Genomic DNA, 25,563 nt, shown 5'->3' with positions numbered 1-25,563 from the left:
TTAAACCTTATTTTCAATAAGCAATCCTGAAAAATATTTGGGGGTGCTTAACTTTTTTCCAGGTGTATATATAAAAATCATATGCAGATGGGGATTTAAATATTGTCTAAAAGTTTATTAGTTAAAATATTACAGAATATATAAAAAAGTAGATTTTTGCACAGCTTTCACACCGCTTCCGAGTAACAACGGAAAATGCCACCAAATACTAATCCAGCTCCAAGCTTAGAAAAAATTAGCCACTCTCTCAATGTGTATTCAAAAGTTCCCACAGGGAAACAAAGCTTATGTTCTGTAGGTTTTTCCAATAATAAAAAATAATGACCGACATATTTTTTGTTTAAAAATTTTAATCTACAGTCCACGAGTTACGTTTCATTTTTAAAAAAAATTGAGTGATATATTTCAGGTATGTTTAAAGATAAATTATTTGAAAAAATTATAATTTCTCTGCATCGGGTGCTACCTTGTCATTTCAAAGTTGTGGTGATAATACAGGCTATTCTAAATATGATAAATCAACCGATATGTTTAACCCTTTTTTGTAGGCATTGTACAAACCAACCTATTGAACTCCCAATCATAAGGCAATACAAACTTCTCTAATAAGCCTTCCCTCTAGTTCATCACTTCAACATTAGGGACGACTTAGTGCAGATAACCTCGAGTAGTTTAACGTGAAATGCAAAACTAACAGACAAACAAAAATACAATCCTCCCGCAAAAATCACAGAAGATAAGTCAATATTAGCCCTATTGTAGGGTTCCTCCGGTGGGTCATCGGTAATTTTACGGACTTACAATGCAAATATCCAGGGTTCGATTCCCCGCGGCGGATACAGTAGCTGGCTCAATGTGGCTTTGGTCTAAAACATACACCAGACGCTCTCTTGTAGGTGATTCTTCTAAACAAGCTTCGTCTCGTCCATTTTTGGTTAAGATCAAACTAAACCGCATTATCAATACACGAAATATTGGCTTACCTGTAAGATTAGACTGTTGTTTCGTTAGAGGAGGAGAGTTAGCAACGTCGACTGAGAAAAAAAAAATAGAAGCATTGTAAGAAGCATTAGAGAAATATGTTATTTCATTTTTGAAACAATGTCTGGAAAGACCCTATCTTGATAACTTTAACAAATATAGCTCTCTCTCTCTCTCTCTCTATATATATATATATATTATTCTATACAACTAGTGAAATTAGAAAGTCTAATAGAATTTGTCAAAAATGAAACAGCCATCTAGAGGAAAGATCTGTTTACTAAATCAGTGAAAGAATTTTTGAAACATTTTATGCGTGTATAAAAGTTTTTCAAAATTTGTTTCTCGCAGTTTTTTTTTTTTTCATTATATACACTCGTGAACTACGTCTATGTAGTAACGTAGTTTGAAGCCATACAATTAAAATATATAACTTCTTAAATGAGAAAGATGTTGTTTAACTTCATTAAAATATCTTGCAATTAAACTTTTTCGTTCGCTTTACGTACATATACTAATACTATATTTCTTCGATATGGGTTGAACTACATCTGAAGCTTCAAGCGCCAGTTTAAAATCGTGTTTCAGAGTAAAGCATGAAAGCTCTAGGTTTCCTCTATTTTGTTAAAGTTAAGCAACGTTAATCATTTATATCGAAATACCATAACCACATGTTACACATATCTTAGGCTAGTTTATTTACGCCTTACTTCAAGCTTTGTATTCCACAAAATTTATTTAGAGTAAATTATTTCATTCTGAGAGCATCTAATTCGTCCACTGTTCTTACTGGATTGTACGATATCCTCCTTACATGCAAATCCTTTTGTATTATTCTGTGTGTGTTAATGAAAAACACGATCACCAATATCCAGTTTGGGTATTTTTTGCGCGAACATTTTTAGCCGCGGCTCATAGAATGGCTCTGAGTTTTGTTTTTCGTGTAAAAACCAACTCTTGACCGATTTGAGATCTAATTACAGTCGCAGCTATTGAAGATTCCCTCTTGTTTTTTGAATTATTTTGTATCGTAAACTTCTTGAAATTGTCTCCAGAGGGAGACCTAGCACTTGGGTTTCCTACCTTAAACTGGATGAGAACCCTATATGACAACCAACTGAAACTTCTGGCTTCGAACTGCAACAGTCAAGTAGCTCGATAATGATATATGATACAGCTCGAAGCTGTAATTCTAAGGTAGTCATAATGTGCTAGTTATTACCTTATTGAACGAACCCGCCTTATGATTGTTGTATTTAAAATTTAGCACTATGTTTTTTTAAAGTGCAATAAATAATTCAGGGTTATGAAAAACTTCCGTCTTTAGCAGGACATTTCAACTCATGTTTGTGTTTCACTTTCTTTTTCCTCTTCCCTTGTTACAATAATCTACTAGGGAGTGATTAACCTTGCGAGAAGTTGTTTCCGTAATTCTGTTGTATCGTGATAACTGCGTGCATTTCGATCCGCTGCAAGGGCCAGTCTTAAAAAATCGTGATGGTGGCGAGTTTTGCATAACCTTACACATCTTGGCTTCACAGCCGGAAATCATGGTCACAACAACCGACTATTTCCACTATTAGGAAAGTCAGAGAATTCCGCGAAGAACATTTAATATGGTTATGGCACGATTTGCTGAATCAATTACTACTGCTTTATCTGGAAAACTTGTGGGAATGAACAATGTCTTTCTCTAGTACAACATTAAGAAAATAAAATGTAAAAATATAGTAGATTCCTATTTTAAATAAGAGAATGAATCATGGAAAAAAAAACAAGTGTAGTAGACAAGTTAGTGTAATTTTGAAAGATCTCGCGTGAAAGGTTGGTAGAACATCAATACATATAAAAATTAACTTTACTTCCCTACTTCGATTGTCAAAAAATGAACTTTCACGAAAGAATTCCACTGAAAGCCCGTTACATATCCACTCCATATTTTAACGAGTAAATATTCAAAACGGTGACCACTTAATTAACAAATCTGACATACAAATATTTTTTAACTATCTACAGTTTTCAAAAATTTGCACTAGTCAAACTCAACACTGGTAATATAAAGTAATTAATTCTTCTCAACAATGTGAATAATAATCTTAAAGAATCCTAGGCCTTGCAGCTCGCGACCATTTGTCGCGAAAACGCGCTACGCAGTTTAGGGCCATGGATACGATATAAAAGTTAACTGTAGATGTTCTTTCCATAATCTTTTTATTTGTACATTGCGGCTCGAAATAAAGTGTGTATCTAATAGCATTTTAGCGTTTCATAGAATCATTTTTCGCTCATCTTCCAGCTCAACTGAAATAGTCATGGATTTGAGCGATAAATTTATTGGGCAGTGACTTGTAGGAGACAAAAGAAAGATATGAAATTCTATTTTTTTGCACACCTTTGATTTCGAACAAATCAGAAGGAATGTGAAAAAAAACCCCATCTACAATTAATTTGTTTTTGTAACGTTATGCTTATTGATTTTCCATTATTTCGTCAGCTTTCATTGCACCGTCGTGTAGAATACCTCTTTAATAATTCCACCATTTTTAGTTTCATCGCAGAGATTTGACGCCTTTCAAGATACTTTTATGAGAAGTTTGCTCAAATCTCAATCTTGGCATTAGATTTTTGTCCACGCCCTAGAAACCCGCCATATTTGTCCAAACCTCAATCTTGACTTTAGAAGACTTTCCAAACCACTGTCTTTACGAGATATTTGTGCAAATTCCAATCACGACGTCAAAAGTTTGTACAAGCCTCAATTTTGACATTCAGAAGCTTTTCAAAACCTCAATCTTGATATTTATGAAAACCACAATCTTGGAGGTGTTTGTGCAAACCACATTCTTGACATTAAAAATTTGTTCAAACTCCATCCTTGATGAGATTCTTGTCCAAACCCCAACCTTGATATTATAGGTTTGTCGAAACCGCAGTCTTGAGATGTTTGTTGAAATCCCAGTTTGACATTTTCAGTTTGTTTAAAACTCAATGTTGACATTAGATGTTTGTACAATTACCAATCTTGAGATTAAAAGTTTGTGAAAACCTTAATCTTGATGAAATGTTTGTCCAAGCCCCAATGTTGACATTAGAAGTTTGACCAAATCCCAATTTTGACTTTTGTCCAGGCCCCAATGTTGACATTAGAAGTTTGACCAAATTCCAATTTTGACTTTTGCCCAAACCCTAATCTTGACATTAGAAATCTGCCCAAAACCATTCTTGACACTGAACTTCCCCTCTATTGCCTGATGTAATAATATATGTGTGATTCATGGTAAGGGACTGTTTATTTGTAAACTGTGTTTTCTTGTGGTGTAGAAATAAAATACACATTTATTCTGTTCAAATATAAGGTCTGGAACCTAACAATGCAATATATTTCTTTTTCTTTTATAATTCCACTAAATTCAAACATTAAAAAGTTACATTATAATTTTTATATCATTTTCATCTTTCATGTAAATTATTTAATGATTATTTTTTTTTACATTATGTCTCCAGTAGTGTTGAAACAGTTAGTCATGATAAAGGAACAGATATACTTATTAGTCAAAACGTAAAAAAAATGAAGGTCCAATACTGAAAATGAATAAATTACATAGAGGGTGTTGTGTGGAATGTGCAATACATTTGATGTTAATTAACTTCAATATATATGGCAGAGGACACAAGTGTTTATATAACACAATTCTACAGTGGAAACCAGTAAAAGTAGGGATGAAAGCTTATAACATAATTATAGAGTGAAAACCAGTAAAAGTAGAGATAAAATCCTATATAACACAATTTAACAGTGGAAACCAGTGAAAGTATGGATAAAAGCCTATAACTCAACTACAGAGCAGAAACCAGTAGAAGAAGAGATAAAAGCATATATTACACAATTATATATAGAGTGTAGACCAGTAAAAGTAGGGATAAAAGTCCATAGGATACAACTCTGGAGTGTAAACCAGTAAAAGTAAAGATAAAAGCCTATATGATACTACTCTGGAGATGAAACTGGTAAAATTGGAAATATATCAAACTATTTTTTTCAGGACAGCCAATTTTATAGCAAATACATACAAAGTTTATGGCCTCAGAATTTTGATAAGTAACACTACATTCTTTTGATTACATCTCCATATAAATACATATATTAGTCTAAAAATCACGAAATTCTACAATTTTTGATCGTCTTCAAATAATTCACAAAACCTACATGTTAATCCTGTAATACATGGATAAAGACAATGATTTTTGAAAAAGTCAAAAATACTTAATTTTCATTTTAACAACACTTAGGAATAGAAATGCCGTTTTAGCTGCAGTGGAAATCATTGTAGAGGAAAGAAGCAACTTATGGTAAGGATGTCGATCATTGTTGTGGTTAGTAGCCTATCGAATTACCCAAGTCTAATTGTTAATTAGTTACTAATTTCTATTTATTTTATATTGTTATTTGTGCATTCTAATTAGTACTTAATTTAGTAATATACAATATAAAAATAAGCAAATGAAATTTTATATTATTACTAGACACTAAAAAGAAAAATAAATAAAAATTAGAAGCAAATTACTAATTAAACTTAGGCATTCATACAGGTTGCTAACTATGACAATGACAGAAAATGCTGTTGAGATATGAGGTTAGCACTACATGTTCTCATGAAAGCTATTTGCACATACCTAGATACAGTAACGCTTACCTTTAACTGGAGATAATTCTTCTGATAGAAAGGAAGATGGTGAAGGAGCATTAATACTGCTGTCTGGTTATAAGGAGAAACAGAAGTGTTAGTTGAGAGATTTAGTAAGAGAAATAAACAGAAATGTTAGTATTGCTGTAAAATGACAAAAAAAAAGAGGTTAGTACCATCCATTAATATATAGAATAGCAGGGCTTACTAGTTCTAAACATTGTTAGTAATTTTCAAGAGTTCATTTATTATCAAACAAAAAAAGCTGAGCCCACCATGAGAATCCAGTCCGAATTTTAGCATTATAAGCTCTCAAGCTTACTACTGAGTGACCAAGGGTCATTTTTCAAGAAAAGTCATTTCTGTTAATACTGTCCCTCAGAAACGCATAGAACAAACACAAATGTCAGCATCATCCCAAATATATTTTATGACTTTAGATTATTAAAAAATATATAAAGATGAAAGAAAGAATTAAATACAATACTAAGTTAAGTGCCAGAGTCTGAAATACATTAATAAATGTAAGCTGAGAAATGTTAGGATTGCAATAGATTTAAGTGCCAACTGCAAACTCCGTACTATAATTAACTGAATTACAAACTGAAAACCCAGTTTTGATGACAGAAATGGAAGATGAATATACTACAACATAGAGAAATGTTAGAATAATGCAGGAATAAAATACTGAAATGAATTAGTGTTTCTATTAAATTTAGGAATGTAAACTAGTATTTCACAAGTATGGGACAAATGAATAATTATTATTAAAATAATAAAGAACTCTAACTGTATTTTCCACACAAAAAATGAATACATATATCAAGTAACAAGGTTAAAATGAAATTAATGCAGAGAACTTATTTCCACTCACAATTAACTCTTGTTTAAAGATACTATTTAGTTGTTCAACCCATTTGGTCGTATAGATGATTACTCAAAAGAAAACAAAGCACACTATATATTATGGACAGAAGTGTTATCTTTTTCACAAATACACATAGAACAATAACACAGAACTTCTGACAATACATTTTGTCATATAGCACATAAAAATTACATAAAATGCATGTATAAAATTGGATAGGTTCTACTTAAAAAACAAAAAGAAAGCCTAACCTTTTTGTTTAACCTGCTAGTAAAGCTGTATCCAGGATTAATTAGAACTTTACACTGCCCCTTTTTTCTCATTCAAAATATCCCTACCATTATTAATAATAACCATCTAATCAATGGTATCACTCAATGTTAAAAATCTCTTACATTTGAGTCATTTAACACTAAACATAGCTACTTACATTCAGCTTTTACTCTCAATTAAATGGTCCTCCAACATATGAAATTACTTAAATTTTTCTCCTACTAAATAGAACAATACCAACTAAAAGATTATACGAGATGGCTTATCTTACTTTTAAATTGCCATTTTTGCCAGTATACAATTACATTAAACCTTCAAAATTTAGTGAAAATAATTACATCTAAGTAAGAAAAAACATTTAATCAAAAATACATTTTTCAGTATGACAAATTCAAACAGTCTTTAAGAGGTAAATCTTTGCTATTATTGTTTTTTAATACAAAACTCTACATGTTCAAAACTTGAATGAAACTTAGATCTGGCAAAAAAAAAGTAACAAAGAAGGAGCTATGCCTCTCTTACATCAAATCTTACCAAAAACATGTTCATATTGGAACTATTAAATAGGCTTTCTGTTGATAAACACTATGAATGGAGTTCAAAAGAATTATTTTGCAACAATCAACTAGATAGATTTACACCTGAAATTATATCTAACTACCTGGGAATGCAGTAAATCTAGTTGAATATAAACTTGACGACAAGTACATGTGCATATTGATAAATTTTATTTTTCAAAAACGACTACACCTAATATTAAATGAAAGCACGGGCAATTAAAAACACTAACTGGTACAAACTGGTAGTATTTTTAAAATTGGCTTTACTGTTACCAATCATCAAACATCATACGAAAATTCTAGTTGTACAAATCTTTACTGCTTAAAAAATATTTTTACTAACCTTAACTTTACAACTAAAATAAAAAATGAAAATTACTCACTTTAAAAAAACATAAAAAATTATCACAACAGAAGAATTTTACAAACATACTCTTGTTAACTATAAAAAAACAAACAAATCAACTACTACAAAAGAATAATTCAAAGACTGAATACAAAAATGGAATGGTACATTTTCAGCTTTTTTTTTGACAAAGAAAAATTAGAAAAATATTCATAAAATTGCAACGGCACAAAAATAGTTTATAAACTTTAAATTCCAATTATGTCTCTACAGTTAAATCACAAATTACTATTGTCAATATTCTCAACTGTTTTACCTAACTTTTGAAAAGGTCATATAAAAATATGTTTAAAAGTTTAAGATACACGTAGAAAATACCACATAAGAAAAATAAAGTGAATATTAGAATCTGTTGAAAATAAATGAGATAACAAACTCACGTGCCATATAACAACAGTACAAGACAATGAGTCTTGAACTACTGAAATTAAAAGAAGCTCCAAGTCTTTTCTCAGAATTCCCCTGATCTGATTAAGTACAATCCTTACACCCAAAACATAACAGTTTTATTATTTTTATTACCATAAAAACTGGGCTAGATTCACCTTACTATTTCTGATCATATTATCATAAATTGAAATAACTGGGAAAATACAGCACACAACTTGTGAGGTTGGAGAAGTGTTCCACATTCATGGTTGAGCATATTTTTATTATTCCTTTTTCACATGATAGCCACTGATGTAAACTTCAGTTTTATTGATACAAAGCTGTCAGTTAACTTGCTTAATGAAATGGCATTCTGCTATGAAATATACTGATAAGCAGCTCATCCACTCTGGCAGAAGCAAAAGATTAATATATAAGGCCACAAAACAAGTTCCAACAAGTACTGCAACTTGACAAAGCAGCACACACCACACAAACACCACACCAGCTCAGAAATACCGAAATTCGCCCTTGTTACCTCTTCGTTCTCGTTGTATCCACTCAGGTGGTGCTGGAGCACCAACTGACCCTTGAGAACCCCGATGAGAGCCTTCTTCTAGTCTATCCCTTCCTCCAAGAAGGCTTCCCTGGAACAAAGACTTTAGCACTTACCATGCTTATTAACACAACTAACACCTGAAATACTAGTAAATACTCTAATGAACATTATATAAATTCACAACCAATAAATGATTTATAGCACACTCAACTACAAAATTCTCCTGGATAGGGTTGTTACAAATGGTAAATTTTACCCTTGAAGGTTCAAAACAAGTTACAGAACAAAGGTTCAAAACCTTCAATAGGACTAATTTGCAAAATTTACTAATGAAATCTCAATAACTACTAAGATATATTTCACTGAAAACCCTTTTATTTGACAGGTAATCCATACAAATGAAATAAAACATTCCCATGTAGTTTAAAAATATGTTATACTGAACAGTGATCATGTTTTTATATTTTAAATAAAAATTCAAAATGCACATTGTTTAAGCACACATACAGTATGCTTGCATCACAAAATCACCCTATTGTGGTCAATTAAAAGAAGCTGACATAAGCAAAACATATCTATTTAACAGTCACCATTCCAAGCAGATTGACTGTCATAGTCTTATATTTTTTTAATCAATTTTTTTGTTATAAAATAAACAAACAGTAAAATGAAACTCAAGAATACTAATAATTCAATTTGATAACAAAAACAGACCTACACCTATAATAAAGAGAGAGTGTTATTATCAGTTCCATTTATTTCACAACATTGTTGATCAAACATAAGCCTTATGAAGGTGGAGAGAGTGAATAGTTTCACTTGTACTTCTTATTTTCAACATTAAAATTATTAATGTTGGCATATATTTTATGTTTCACTTATTCTACCACAAGCAAAAGTACCCATCCCCAATAGTGGTGAAAGTTTAAGTTAATCTATCAATTTAAATTATTTCATACTTTAAAAAGGTTGACTGTGTTGCACTCTTGATTTCAATCACAGCTACTTATACCACTCACCATGAAAAGTAATTGTTGAGAATTTCAATCATATTAAGAGCTGCTCAACAATAACATACCATAAATGTACATTTTTATTCTTTAAGTTACATCACATTTTCAAATATGAATAAATAATAGTGTGATTAATTCTTAACAACTTAGTGTAGAATATCCTACTTGCAAAATTAAATTTACCATCTACATTATTCATGCCTGTCCTCCCATCATTTCAAAAGTGAATGTAGAGCTTTGTCCGCATGCACAACTTTTCAAACGAAAGACAGGTGAGTGTTCGAACAGACATGTTTCGCAATATATAGAAGATAACGCTTCTTTTACATCTTGTACACTAGGCATTCAGTACATTTTACTGAAGTAATGCACCCACTGCAGCAAAGTAGCTGCTACATAGAACATACGTGCGTGTGTTTTATTTTTGTTTTAATACAACTTTTGTTTAAGTAAAATGCGTTATACAAATCAAAAAACAGAATTTTTCACGTAAGTGACATTCAATGGGTGACTACTATTTAAACATTGTCAAAAAACTGTCAATAAATTAAGAAATATCTAATACAATTTGAATGCTGCCTGAAGAATCTTCAAATGTTTAGTGCTATCTTATCTTCAAATTCCTGGCTAGCAAATGAACCTTCAAACATAGCCCTACTTCTGGAGACAGTGTTCAGTCTTCATTAATTGTATTCACAAAAGAAGCCTATTACTACATTTTTAGATATGTGCTGCCCATAAAAGATTATTTAAAAAAACTTTAGACTGGGATAATACAACCTTTTAACACATACATCCAAAGCATAGATTTTATTTTCAATATATTTTTGGGGCATTCGTTTGAAGCAAGTAAAACAAAAGTTAATACAAATCTCTTATAATGTTGTTACAACTTTCACACATAACATCTTTGTTCTAAATGCCTATCATAATGATGCTACATATTCAAAACATAGTATAAGGAAAGTCTTTGTTCTAATTGCTACATTCGGAATTACAAATAACAAACTTTCCTTGTACATACAACCATTACTACTACAAATAATAAACATTCCACATGCATATAATTATACATTAGTCATTTTCCCTAGAAGTGACAAACATTACACACTTCTACAATGCCTTCCACACTTGAACTTAAACTATTACAAATGGTAAAAGAAACATTCACTAACAAACATTCAGGAAAAAAATACCTGGCTCTGGTAAGTTTCTCTCACTGGCCCACCTCGGGGATATGATCGATTGTTAATAGTTTCCTCTTCACGAACTATAGCCTGGTATGGAGTGACAATGGTGTGAGGAACATGACCCACTTGGTTCTGATAATTTCTTGCCCGCCACCACTTTCTACTATCATCAAGAACCTATCATCAGTCAAAAAAAAATACCAGGAAATAAAATACCATCTACATTTAAAATCAAGGGAAATATATTAACTATTTTACAATATTAACACCAAGAATACAACAGTGATGTTTTCATTGAACTTGCACAAACTTCAAATGACTTCTGACAAATACTAGAGAATGTTAAAATAAATATTATGATTCCACCTTCATATGGGTTGATTTTTATAAAAGTAAAATACAAAAACTAAACAGGACTACAACTACTATATTGAGCTTATAATATGTCATTGAACAACTTTAATCATTGAAATTTTGCAATTAATTTTAGGCCACATCAATCTTTTAAAGGACTTCAGTTTGAAACATTTAGTTATTAGTTATAGACACTCAATATATATATATATATAAAAAATTAAAAGCGTACCTCTTTTCCAAACTACCTCAATCATACAACTTTTGTAATTAATTTGAGGTTACATCTTTTGAAGAAATTAATTCAATGAGGAAAGTTCTGTAGATTGATTTTAAGATACATCTCTCAAGGATTTTGTCATTTAATTCAGAATAAAATTCCTTTGAACATACGTATTTACTTATGTAAATAAATGTATCTTGCATAATTTTGATCATTATTATAACTACTTCTCTAATAATTTTAATTTCAATAAAAAATACTTGAGCTTCACAAAACTGAGTTAAACTTTCATTCACATACAACATAAGGTTGTCAAAATGACAGAAAAAAAAACATTTCACTTATACAACATTGCCAAGATTCAATAACTTCTGTTTGACCAACTTACAACATCGCAATTTTGGCAAAACACACCACTCACTGAAGGGAGTGTAATTTAACTGTGTAAAGTATTTTTATTTCACTTTTAAAATACCATCTTAAAACAACAAATCACAATTATAAATAATTAAGATACCACTGAAGAAGTACACAAGTAGGAGGGGAGGGATACCAAGAAGAAAGAGAAGGACTTCATGAATCAGGTATCAAAAATGAGCTCAGAGAAACATACATACACTGAAAACAGTGGTAAAATCACTCTAAGTTGTTGGTGCACCAAAAGATTAAAAATGATATCTTGCCATCATGGATGAAACTAAATGGGCAGAGAGATGTTTTCTTTTTGCTGAAGGGCTATCTGCACGTTTAGAAATGATAGATTAGAGAAAGCAGCTAGTCAAAACCATCCACCAGCAACTCTTAGGCTACTCTAATTGAATAGTGGGATTAACTGTCATACTATAATGACCCCACAGCAGAAATGGTTAGTATGTTAGGTGATAGGATTCAAACCCACAACCCACAGATTACAAGCACCCTTACAACAAGGCTATGCCATGTCAAATAAACTCTACTTTCTTGTTCACTTACTTCTTTGTGCTTTGCCTACCACTTCAAACGTTCTCCTTGACTTAAAATAGGTTCAAATGAAAGTAATATTTTTACCTTAATCTGCTTCTTCATTGTTCAAAAAATTACTTAAAACTAAACCTTTTAAATCAAAGAGCAACTATTCTCTAAATGTACGTATACACACACACACACACACACACATATATATATATATTCCTCCCTTTCTAAAAACTGTTCAAATCAAATTTACACTAATTTCAGTCACTAATATAACTTGTAAACACGAATTGCTGAAGAATGCCTGTAAATAAAATGCAAATATCATAAAACTGAAATGTACTGATGTGATTGAAATTTTAAAAAGTTGTACACAACTTTTTTTTCTTACAACAAATGAAATCAATTATAAAACTAAATTCTTTCTACCTTGCAGCTTGCACCTGGCTGCTTACCAATTCATTAACTGGTTCCCTGTTGTCTGGTTGGGAAGGCATAGAGGTAACAGATATGGACTAATGAAATGGTCCACATTTTTAATACAAAATTTAACTGATGAGACATAAGATTTAAAATCACATATTCTTTGTAAAACACATAACATGTCTGACATTAAGGCACTTTTCAAAGATTTAATATGTCTTGATGTTAAATAATTATAATTCACATTCCTTCTCATATCAATTGCTTATAGAACATTCTTTAGCTTATGTGGAAACGATGAATCACATAATGCCATATTTCTTTGGCAATAACTTTCTAGTGGTTAAAACATTAGCTGTGATTTGTGCACCAATAAAACAGTCAAATTCCACTAAAGATTGGTGTATACTTGTTACCTATGTACAGAGTTGAAGAATCAACAGAGTACCAGTCAAACAGAGCTACTGCTTTACGAAGAAAAGACTTAGAAGTAAGAAGAAGCTTCTCTATTGGTCAAAATGTTCACAGAGTACTACTTCCACCAATGACAATTCCAAGTAACAAAAACATGAATAGTACCATAAAACTTTCATAATTTCAGTAAGTCAACTAGCAGGGGAGTGGGATGAACATACATGCTAACAGAAAATTCAAGCAATAGAAGTTTTGGGAAAGGTCACAAAAATACTAGTAGTGTGCAGCATACAGTTTGCTGTAGTTAGAGATGCACTTACACTACTTATGCTATGTCCCTATTTAAAACACTGTCTATGATAAATCCAGTACTGAAGTTTTAACTCAGTGAGAAAAATGTACACATTATTTCAGACAATATACAGAAATTCCATACTATTAGTAATTGCTGCCCTAAATAAACCACCTAAACCCTTGCAACTACTAGTTAAGAAGCCTGAGGTGAAAAGATTATAAGAACAATGATGGTGAAACTTAGCTGGCTCTTCAAAACACACACACCACAAGCATTTATTCATCAATCCACTAATTGGAAACTCCATGTGCAGAAAAAGCTTTTGTCTGAATTTTCTTTATTTATTATCTTCCTTTTGTAATTGAATTGTAGCTGATAGATAATGAAGGAGGAAAATAAAACCTTCTAAAACCTTTAGAAGTGTGAAGATGAATAAATTCATACAGTTAAACTTCAACAAAATAAAAACAAAAAAAAATGAAATTATTAAAGTGATATTTTTGCCTTCTGCATTATTTTCAGTTTTCTATTATGGAAACCAACAGAAGAGGAAAAAACTAAGAAACCTTAACACTGATGAAATGCAAGTATAGCCAAAATGTGTATGAAGAGTATAACCTTAAATGGCTGTATTTAATTATTTTTTTTAAAAAAGTCGTGGTACTGATATCCTAGTTGGCCCTAAACGAAAATTTTTACAAAATATTCTTACATTTTGGCACTTACCTCCAGCACCTCCCCCCTCACCACTGACAACTCTTTATCATTGTTTGCTGTTCTTGGGTATAATACTACCACAATCTTAGCACCACTGGCTTTCAGTTCTTCCATCCAACGCTGTTGATGCCTTTCAAATTGTTGTTGTGGGTCTATACCCTGCTCAATAGAGTCAGCACTCACATCTGACCTTGTGTCTCTGAAGTCCCGTTCAGAAGATGAATGCCGTTCACCCCTGAAACCATGATCATCAGTCCTTAATAAGATTCAAACCAACTACATCACTTACATTGTAACAACACAAAACATTCAAGACTCCTAACTTTAAGGACAGCAAAAGGACACAATACTGTTCTTTCTCTCTCCCTCTCTCTCTATATATATATATAAACTTTGCCATACATTTTGGAAGACAAATAATTACTTTCGATATCACAAAAACAAATATAAATTCAAAAACTATTTTCAAAAATTTTGGAATCCTGTGACATCAAAGATAAGAGTAATACAAATACTGTTTCTTTTCTTTTATATATAATTCTTAATATACATGACACTAATATGATCACGCTACACCAAAGTCTCACTTTGAACATACACACATGCCAAAATTCATACCTTCCTGGAACACTTAAATGTTGAGTCTCATAGTGACGATTATCAAATGCTGAGGGTGGATGGTTAGGTGGTACAGACTGAGGATCTCTCTCACCTCTTCGTTCACTTCTATAGAAAAAGTCACTGTCATAATGACTCTCTTGATCTGATGGGAGGCCTAATGGTCTTCGGAACTCCTAATTTAAATAAAAAAAGATTACTTTTTACTTTATAAGACAGCATTAACTTTTTTAACCAACATTCTTTTATTAGGTAGCTGCAAAAGAAACAAGCCAGATGAAAATTAAATATTTTCTGGAACAAGAAAAATTTATTTTTAAGTTGTGTTACAAAAGAAAAACTTACATTCTTTGAAATTTTTATGTTTATGAAAATTATAAATGATCAACACTAACAGTTTTACAGTTATTTTGAATCTTTTGTATGAAAAAAGGTTTCAATGGATCATAAAGCTGCATTGTGATTGTCTCATTTCATGAGAAGCACACATATTAAAAGTTTGCAGTTGTTAATGAAATGATCTTGCCTTGTTTCTTTGACGAAATATGTTGGGGCCATCTCACAACTCAGAGACCAAAATATCATCCCACACAAGAAACAAGACAGGTGAGCAAAAACCATTACATATTTGAAACCTGTTATATTATTACTGCTATGAATCACATTTTAATTGCACAATATTTAGTGGAATGGCTTTTTTGTAAAATAAAACAGTTTTTTAGGTAGTAGGATGGGGGCTGCTGGCATGTTATGAGCATAACTATACGAGGGATGACCTGCGCTACACAGACAGTACCACCACTGCCCCACTTCCCACTGAATTGGTACCTTTGGTTCAACCCCCAGCTATTCTGTCCAAATCAGTAAGTGTTCTCCATAGTCCACCACCCAAAAAGCTAAGTAACTGTTAGTGGGAAGGGTCTCCCATGCTCCACTCAAAAAAAATGGGAAGAATTTCCAATGGGAAGACCCAGAGAAAGGCCTGGATCCCATCAGTTGTCTACTGGATAGGTTTTTTACTGGAAACAGTGCAATGAGTAACTGCATAAACCTATTTTGAAAAGCCAGTAAGGACAAGCCAGAAAAGCAGGCAGAGCATCCCTGGTACTGGCTTTTCCACGATAGTCCATGGAAGAGGTACCATCTGGATCAGACAGAGACAGATATCAGTATATACCATAATGATACCCCAATGCAGAACACCCCATCTCAACAGTGGGCATACATATAGAGCCAGGGTGGATGGTACAAGTGTTTTCCATTATCTTGGCTCGTGCAGAATTTTGGGAAGTAAGTGTACCTCGGGAGGCAACATTAGCCACCTGGAGAATCTTTTGCATCAAAGCCAGAAAAAAAGAATGTACTCACCTAACTAATAAGAGTGAGTAGACTGGAGGAGAGCGAACAGAAGCAGGCAGTAACCCACACAAGATGAGACAGCCAGGTGGTGGATAAAGTGGGCACAAAGGTGTGTTATGTAGTTCATATATCAGCCAAGAGGATCTCACCAAGCAGCCATCAGAAATGCAAGGCAAGGGAATGGGTGAGGTGACAGATTTGATGAGAAGAAATATGGAAACATCTGTGGAATCCAACCCCCAATGAAGTGTACACCAAACAGAGCAGTTAGCAGACCCAACCTGTAAAGGTAGATGGAGTCAAGTTCCAGGAAGAAGAAGAAGGAGAATCCCAGGGATGAAAGAGGCAAAGACAAGAGTCATGAAATGGTAAGGTACAGGCAAGGTATCACCGAACAGCATGAACATGGCACAACAGATGGTTTGGGTTGGATTAATCATAGAGGTGTGAAATACAAGAGAAGGAGTGATCACCATCCCAACCTGCAGAAGTTCTAGGGAGGAAACATCCATCAGGATAAAGGAGAAAATATGAATGATGGAAGATGGTACGGGAAGAGTTGAGAACGTAAACATTTGAACAACAGCGACCACAGGAGAGGAGTAAGTGAAAGGTCTTAAGGAGCAAATGGCCATCAGCTCAAAAAAGGCCTGGATAAGAGCATGCAGGACAACATTCAGGCCATAATTGAGCATAGGAAGAGGGCTAGGAGGTTGATGCAGAAAGAATGATCAGAAGAAGATGAACAGAACTGGGGAAGAAAACACCTTGCGATATCAGGAAAGATTGTAGACAAGGTAGCCTGATAACCAGCAACAGTGGAGATAGTCAACCTTTTATCAAATAGCCAGGTAAAAAAAGAGCCATAGCCAACAGTGAGACAGTCAGGTGGAAGATAGCAACAGACAGACTAAGGTAGAAAACCACATCATGTTTGCTCTTAATTGGATAGGGTAGACGGACAACAAGAACACAAAAAAGAAGAAGGCTGCCCTATGGGTGATGAACATGAACCCTGAATGGAATAGCAACATATGATGTTGGAGCAAGAGAGATGGTGTGGGATGGAGGGTAAGAGGGGGATGAGGGAATCATGGGTAAGCCAGCCAAAGAGGTGCCACCATAAGGACACGACAAAGAGTGTTGCGAATCAAGGACCTGTGATAGAAGTTGGAGAAGTGAGTGAGCATAAAGGAAAAGATGAAACCAGTCCTTACTGAAATCATTGACAGCCAGGGCTAAAAAATGGGGGATGAGAGACCAAAAGAGAGGAAGCTTGGAATTGAGAGGTGTGGCAAAGGCATTGATGAGCAGTCCCCAAGAAAGAGCACATCCATCGGAAAACCTGAAGGTGAAGAGACTATTCCATATGGTCTGGCCGACAGAGCTGGTTCAGAATGAGATTCATAGCTCCTGAAACATGACATGCAATGAGGTGAACCCAATAAAAATTGGCCCACTAAAGAAGGTCGAGGGTCTGAAAACAAAGGGTCCTGGATCTGGCGTCTCCCTGATGGTTGATGTAGGAAACAATGGAGTAAACCATAACTAAATGATCCACCAGGATGGAGTAGGAAATGGGGGCATGCCTGTTGTACTTCCAAAAGTTCAACCACACTGATGTGAAGTGAAGACTCCAAGTGCTCGAAGTAAGCTTGTCCTTCAGAAATGCACCCAATCTCAAGAGGGAAGCATCAGTGAAGAGGTGTAAGTTGGGTTTGGGTGGAGGTAGAGGCACACCATCAGTAGTATTGGAGCAGTCCAGCCACCAAGAAAAGTTCGTGAGCTGGGGAGGGGGCAAGAGAACCATGGATTCTAAAGATTCCTGTGAATGGTTCCAGTGATCATGCAAGAACATTGAAGGAGGCACATATGATTATGGCCAAATAAAATAAGCAGTTCCAGAGAGGCCATGGTCCCCAAAAGCAATAAAACCTCTTGTAAAGTATGAGCAGGAGAGGCTCACATCCTGGTGACAATGTTCCAGCACTTGTAAGCAGAGAGAAGGAGTTTGAGCTCAGTTGAGAAAGAGAGTTGAAAAATGCTCCCAGGTGAACAAGGTATTGAGTGTGGGTAAGAAAGGATTTGAAAGTTTTGAATAGCCACCATAAACAGGCATGCTTCCCACAGAAGAAGAGAGGTGTGCAGGTAATATTTGTGTAAATGGAACAGAAGAAGCCAATCATACATGTAATGATGTAGGGGGCCGATGCTACGTTCAATGAAAGAGCCATGAACTGGGAGATGCGATCCTGTTGAATGAATCTAAAGAAACTTCTTGAAGTGTTTGCAATGGGAATATGAAGGAATGTATCCAAGACGTTGACCTTGGTCATCCACAGTCTGGGTGAAAAGGACCAGAGGAAGGAAAATAATGAGGGACGATCATGTAGCATTTGAGAGAGGAAAGGTCAAGGACTGGCCACCAATCCATGGTATTCTTGGAGACCACAAAGAGATGAGAGTAAAACCCTGGAAAAGGGTCACGCACCCTCTCTATAGCCTGTTTGTGCAAGAGATCCGACACCATGTCTTCCAAACATTGAAGATAAATGGGATTTGAGGGAAGATGAATGTGAACTGGGCAAGGGCTGAGAGGCGAAGGAGAGAAGAAGTAGAGGGGGAGGCCACGAGAGGGGAGAATTGTAACCCATCTGTCCAAAGATGGGTGTTCCTAAAGATGTGCATACTGCAGCAAATAAGCACTTCTGAGGTCCAAATCTGCACTGTAGTCATCAACAAGCCGAGCAAGACTGACATAAGGCCAAAGACTGTCAAATGGAAGCGGGAGGACTAGAACTAGACACAGGAGTGGAATGCAGGAGTTGGGGCAAACAAATAACCAAGAAAGTTAGTAAGGATTGATACTGGGGAGCGTCTCTTCATGATTTAATTGAATCAGAAATACCTCCAAAAACAGAAGGGTGGGGCAGAAAGTCCTGTTAAAAGGAGGAGGGAAGACAGACATGTGACAGAAGGGTATCCCAACCCAACAACAAATGATCCAAGTGAGTATGGAAAGGAAAGAAGAAGAAGTAGTACGAGCCATGGTGGAAAGGAGAAAGGAATAGGAACCACCAGTGAAGTCATATGAGGCTCTGTGAAGTGTCTCTGACACAAAGTGCAGGGAGGAAAGGTAACAAACCACAAAATGTATTGGGCAAAGATGAGAGAATTGAGCATTGAAGAGTGAAATTGACACCAGTGAAACTTCCTCCAAACAAGAAAAAGAGACTAAGGCCTGAGACTCCAGAAAGGGAAAGTTAAAATAACTATTGGCCATGATAAAGGAGTCTGAAAGCGGGAAGAATATGAGGCATAAGATGGTGGGAATGGAGTTGGTCTAAAAAGGAAGTAGCATGAACATTAATATCAAGTGAAGGGTAGGAAGTGTCATAAACTACAGGAATGAGAGATAGGACATAACATATCTGAGTGGTAAAGTCTCAATTATGTGAGGAAGTCTGAGCATTCTCCTCAACAGGGAGAGAAGTTCCTAAAGCATAACCAGGAGGAAATAAATGGTCAAAGTCATCTTCCCCACCATATTCCCGCTTAGAATGAGTGGAAGGAATGCCAAACGAATGGACATGGGCCAAAAATAACAGCTGCATAATTGAATCCACTACCCTATACACAATGGCCATCATGTCATGTACCTCCAGTAGCCATTCGCTCTGGATGTTGAAGTAACATGAACTTGAGAGTACGTAGTTGGAATAAATAAAGGAAACAAAAACCCTTTATCAGACTGCAAAAGCTCTGTAAATTATAAGCAAAACAAATACAGCTTAGTTGTACAGTGCCGTGGAATAAAAAATGACTGGTACATTTGGATTATACACTAAATCATTTCATATCATAAATAATAGGAGTGATTCTTAGAACAATATTCAGTGACTGCTGCAAATTGTTACTGATCTACAGTACTGTCTAGAATGAAATTAATATTAACTTCCAATCAGAGCAAGCTGACTACTTGGTAGAGTTAAAAATGAACCCAGTAATGAGTATGGATAATTAAATATACTTTTCTTAAGTTCTTAAAGGTTAGTATGCATTACTTTATAGTAACTATACAACTTGCCCTTAATAATATTTGTTTTTATTCCGACTATACAACTTGTCCTTGATAACATTTGTTTTTGTTCCGACTATACAACTTGCCCTTGATCAAATATGTTTTAGTTTTGACAATATAGCATATACTTTATAGTAACCTATAAAGGTTAGTATGCATTGTTTCATCAGTTAACATACTGAATTGAAGTTGAATAAAGTTAATCAAGCATGATTGCACATTAAGTTTTCATAATGAATAAAAAAACATAAGCATCTTACTACAATGGACATAGCATGTATGTCAGTATCTATGTATGTAACCAAAACTCCTGTGCATCTATTGAATGACATCACAAAAAATCCATAAAAAAAGTCTCACACTTTGGGTATTCAAGATTCAGACAGTTAGAAAAGCAAATGTGGTATGTGCAACAACCATTTCTTTATAATAGAACACAATTTTAAATAAAAGTAATCTCATCAGAACAAGAACACGACTTTCACTAGGACCATTTGATTATATCTTTATTGATGTAATTTTTAAATGTAGTACAAAAAACTGGAGTTCTTAAAAAAAAATATTTTTCAACAAAGGGTAACACTTTTAATATATAAAAATATTACAGTTTATATCAGTAACATTTATGAAAGTTTCAGCTCTGTACATTGAATCATTTTGATGCAATGAATGGTATATGACTAAAGAGTACAATCTGAACAATTTTCCTGTGCAGTTATTCCCAAAAAAGAAAATCCTTTTTTAGAAAATGTTCACTTTTTCTAAATTTTTTCAATGAGGTATGAATACAAGGATTAATAATTACTAGCATAAACAGCCACCCATAGAGTAGCATTCCTGATAGTAAGAATAACTATCAGTATAGTTGGAGAAGAGGTTAAAGCTTATTTACTTATACTAAATTTTTACTCAAACATGAAGAAATGAAACAGCTCATACTTCTTCATTACTTCTTCTTACATCTTCTTGGTGAGTCCTCTGAATAACTGAAGAAGTCACTGGTGCATTCAGCTCAGATCTCTCTCTCTCATCTACAAATGAAATTTCTGGTGCCCAGCCATCTCCAAATACTGGACGAAAATTACCTTCATAACCCTTCCACAGTTCTCTGTTTAAAAAAAACACACACTTCATAATTGATTATAATATCTTGAAAAAAAATTACATAGGAAAAAAAAACACTTATGAGACAACTAACATATACAGGGTCGAGTACATTACATTAAAAGAAATTTAAATATATAAATCAGTAAGTCACGCGACAACCTCATCCAATAAAGTGCAGTGAAATGGAATGTATCAGAATTATATTTTGACATTGTTTGTCATTTTTGGGAAGAGTAGGTAACAGCCATTTCTGAAACAAAATATTCATACACTAAGATCATAAAGATGTGTTCAGATTAGAGTTTATCATGGAGATATAATTTTACTTAACAGCATTGGAAAACAAAGGAATATGGATCAACTTGGAGTACCGGGCCCTGCAACAAGTCAAACCCCAGTTATGGTAAGCAAATTGTAGCAGATAAGAAATCATGAACACAAAAGTCATGGCGAAAAGCCATCCACGTGTACCAAGGTAACAGTATGTAACATAATCAAGAAAGATCTCCACCAAGATAAAGCTTCTAGTCAAACCCCATATTCAACTGTCACTTAATTCAAGTAACTGGATAATGAAATAGGTAACTCATGCTGTTGCATATAAAAAAAACAGAAGCAGAGTTGCCAGATGCAACACCTATGGATTTCTGTACAATTGAACTGTTGAAGCGAGTACTGGTAAATAAGCTTCCTCGTACACTAAAGACAATTGAAACCATGCAGGGAGGAATGGTGTGCTTTGGACTTAACATAGAAGAAGAAGAAGTTAAAATTGAATTTAATATGCAAGCTATTAAGCAAACAGTAATCATGTGAGAAATCCAAGTTTAACATAAAAGAAACAATAATGTAAATGAATTCCAAATAATCATTTTCCTATCAAAACTCACCGTGGAACGATCCAGGTTTCCCCTAAGCTATACCATAAGTCACTTTCTTTAGATGTACAACAATTTTTTAGTAGATCAATGGCATCTCCTGTTAAAAGAGGGGCAATCACTTTGTCTGCAATATTAGGTCCATAATTTGAGTCTCGTGCAGCTTCCACAATCACAGTAAGAGGTGTGAACAAGAAATGAACCAGTTCAGGTGCATTTGGTTCATGTATGTGATTCCGCAATCTTGCCTATGATGAAAACATGCAGAAATATTGATCAAATTTACTTGATACAATATAGGTATTATATGTTTCTTTATCCAATTATATAAATATTTTATCAATAAACAAACACTCAAAGATTTAATGTTCACACATGTTTACTATGCAAGTACATTTTCATCTAACTGCAAAACTGAAAACTTTTTCCCAATACATTTTATAAACCATATAAATTGCTGAGAATCTGGTCTCAATGTGCATAGACTAATATTGAAAAACTACCATTGCAAATGTTTAAGACAAATATAAAAAAACAAGCAAACTCAGAGCAAACACAAAATAAGTTTTATATTCTCCTATGTTTAACAGGAAAATTTCAAAAATTTTCCCTTAAGTAATCAAGCTTGAATCTAGAAGAGTCAATAAACCCAACACTTATGACTTTTACTGAACTAACACAACAGGTCTGCAATACTTATTGCTTAGTAATAAATTATGCATTGAATACATACATGTATGGTTTGATTTAATGAACATGCAAGGCCTCCAATATTGGTTTCTTAATAACGTTCAGTAAACTGAACATAAATTTATGTAAAAAGACAGATTTAGGTTTTTCTAATAGGCTTGTTTATGAATTTCAACTCACTATTTATATCTACATTATTTACAGTACAAGTTAACTACTCCATAGGTAACTAAACTGTTTTTGGTAGGTCATTATTCTTACACTATGTATTGTTCAAGCAGGTCCTAACTAAAAGTGTTTCAAACAAAACAACATAGAATTTCATTACTATATACAATCATTTTTCCCTTAATCTTACCAAAAGGTTGAAGGACAACTTAAATTTCTGTAAAATGTCAAGAAATTCTCGCTCAGGTGGTGGCTTAGCTCTCATACTCAACATTCCATCTGAAAATCATGAACAAACATGACTGAAATAAAACATTAAAAACAAGGAAGGTTTCAGTGCCAAAAAAACTGTTTACTGCAAGTTATGTGCATATTGAAACTGCTTGAGACTATTGAGCTTTCCTGCAGGATCATTCTTTATTACTTTTGTTTTCTGCAGTGGTACAAGTTGTGATACAAAACATACACGTTCACAATGGGTAACAAACCCCAAACCACGACCAGCCATGTAATATGATTTTAAGATACATAACTTCTCATCAGCTCTGCTAGAAAAATGATAAAGGATGTTATCCAACAAGATTTACGTCTTCAAGCTGGGTGTCAATAATATAACCACATAACTTTTAATCTTTTACAGCAATAATGTTTGATGATGTTTCTAGCCTGCCGGCTGAATCTACCACATAGGCTTACTTCAGCTGGTGATGGTGTAAATTGTGGTACAAAACAGGCTTGCTCACAATGGACAACAATTTTCAAACTTTAGTGAGATTACATCTACTAATTTTTTACCAAAATTTTCTTCTACTACTTCTCCCTACCAGCCTTGTATCTTATGTTCTCCTGGAATAAGTGACTCAAATCGCAAAGAAATTAAAAAAAAATTTTTTAACTAAATGTTATTTCAAAGACAGAGGTTAAAACTGCAAATATTCAGAATTAAAACTACTTTTCTTCATTATCATTTGAAGTTTTTGCCCTTAAATTCATTTACAAAGTTATTATAAACAAGTATTAGTTTAAGTATGAAATTCATTATAAGGGTGATTAGTTTGGTGTGTTGCGATTCAACACAACTGTATTGTTTAACACAGTACGTGTTGTTGCAGTATTACGAGTTCTGCAGTAACAAGTATTAATTACACACACAGTCTAGCAACTTACACAGAAACTGCTAGGATATAAACAGAGAAGGTAGGCCTCTTTTAAATAGTGGTGGTGGGTAGAGGTGTTTGTTCCTAGGAAGTTCAATGGAGAATTTAATCTAGGTTGATTTATGCTATGGTTTCAATAATATGTAAATAAACAAATGCAAAAACTCAAACAGAAATTTACTAATACATTAGGCATCAAAGGTTAATAATTGAGCTGAAAAAATGGAAGCACATTTAGACGTGTTAACAAAATAAAGAAAATTTTGGTAATGGATGTACATAACATGACAACTAAACAAACACTTGAAATTAAATCATGAAAAATTTCTCTCTTTTATAAAATGTAAATTATTTTAAAGATTAAGTAATAAACCTTTATTAATCGTGTATGATACTAATGTTAAAATCCAATAGAATTACAATACTTATATATATACGTATAACTATCTGTATTCACTGAATGTAAAAATATTAAACAAATATACATGTACATAAATTACATCATTGACAAACAGTAAATGTACTTGACTTACTTTAATTCATGTAAAAAATCAAAATTAATACCCGCTACCCAAATTCTTAAACAAACAAATACAAGATCACATGAAAAATGATATTTTTACTATTTAAATATTTAACATTTTAAGCAAATCAATAATGGTCTACAAATACTGTACAAGTCATTTTCTTGAAAAAAAAAAGAGAAGATGGTAACAATCATGATACACAACTTCTTCAGAAAATAAAGTTATTGAAAATAAATACATTATTGATATTTTGATTGAAAATACCAAAAATATAAACACTCCTGTTATAAATTCATGACATATATAACACTTAGTTAACAAGGAATTCAATCAGGTTTGCACTATATGTTCATTGCATATGCTTTAAAAGCCTCTTGTAACCACCTTTAGCTGGTCTTAGGGTAAAAAAAAAAAAGTTTTTAATATAACAAATCTCCATTTTCAAAAGCATGTAAGATGGTGTGAGATTTTATTAATTGTGTTTGGAATTTTGAGGGATAGCCACTCACCTCCTAGATCTTTCTTCTTGCTCTTCCTGCTTTTTTGCCTACGTTCAAGTTCCTTGAAAGCTGCTGCAGCATGTTGAAGACGTGCAATAAATCTCTCAATATCATCAAAACAATGGTTCAGCATGGTCTGAAAAAATATTCATAATAATTGTTTCAAAGAATTGAAAAACCCTTCTTTTACTGTTAGT

At 33.5% G+C, this 25,563-nt stretch overlaps 1 protein-coding gene across 10 annotated transcripts in view; it reads right to left on the bottom strand.

Moving 5' to 3' along the window:
- Window positions 1-25,563, bottom strand: part of LOC106472075 (epidermal growth factor receptor kinase substrate 8-like) — a 63,367-nt gene that overhangs the window by 20,823 nt on the left and 16,981 nt on the right. For 7 of the 10 annotated variants that reach the window (XM_022400686.1, XM_022400684.1, XM_022400688.1 and 4 more), the window contains exons 9-18: window positions 25,376-25,502; window positions 23,373-23,461; window positions 22,337-22,572; window positions 21,279-21,447; window positions 14,900-15,075; window positions 14,291-14,516; window positions 10,911-11,081; window positions 8,681-8,801; window positions 5,676-5,738; window positions 984-1,034 (exon numbers count right to left, since the gene is read on the bottom strand). In XM_022400686.1, coding sequence (XP_022256394.1) covers window positions 984-1,034; window positions 5,676-5,738; window positions 8,681-8,801; window positions 10,911-11,081; window positions 14,291-14,516; window positions 14,900-15,075; window positions 21,279-21,447; window positions 22,337-22,572; window positions 23,373-23,461; window positions 25,376-25,502 — 1,429 coding nt within the window. The remainder of the gene's footprint in view (window positions 1-983; window positions 1,035-5,675; window positions 5,739-8,680; window positions 8,802-10,910; window positions 11,082-14,290; window positions 14,517-14,899; window positions 15,076-21,278; window positions 21,448-22,336; window positions 22,573-23,372; window positions 23,462-25,375; window positions 25,503-25,563) is intronic. The other 3 variants (XM_022400689.1, XM_013932705.2, XM_022400690.1) reach the window with 2 other exon arrangements.

Source organism: Limulus polyphemus, unplaced genomic scaffold, assembly GCF_000517525.1.
Source record: "Limulus polyphemus unplaced genomic scaffold, Limulus_polyphemus-2.1.2 Scaffold5067, whole genome shotgun sequence".
Lineage (NCBI taxonomy): Eukaryota > Metazoa > Arthropoda > Merostomata > Xiphosura > Limulidae > Limulus > Limulus polyphemus.
This window is presented reverse-complemented; position numbering and strand designations above follow the sequence as displayed.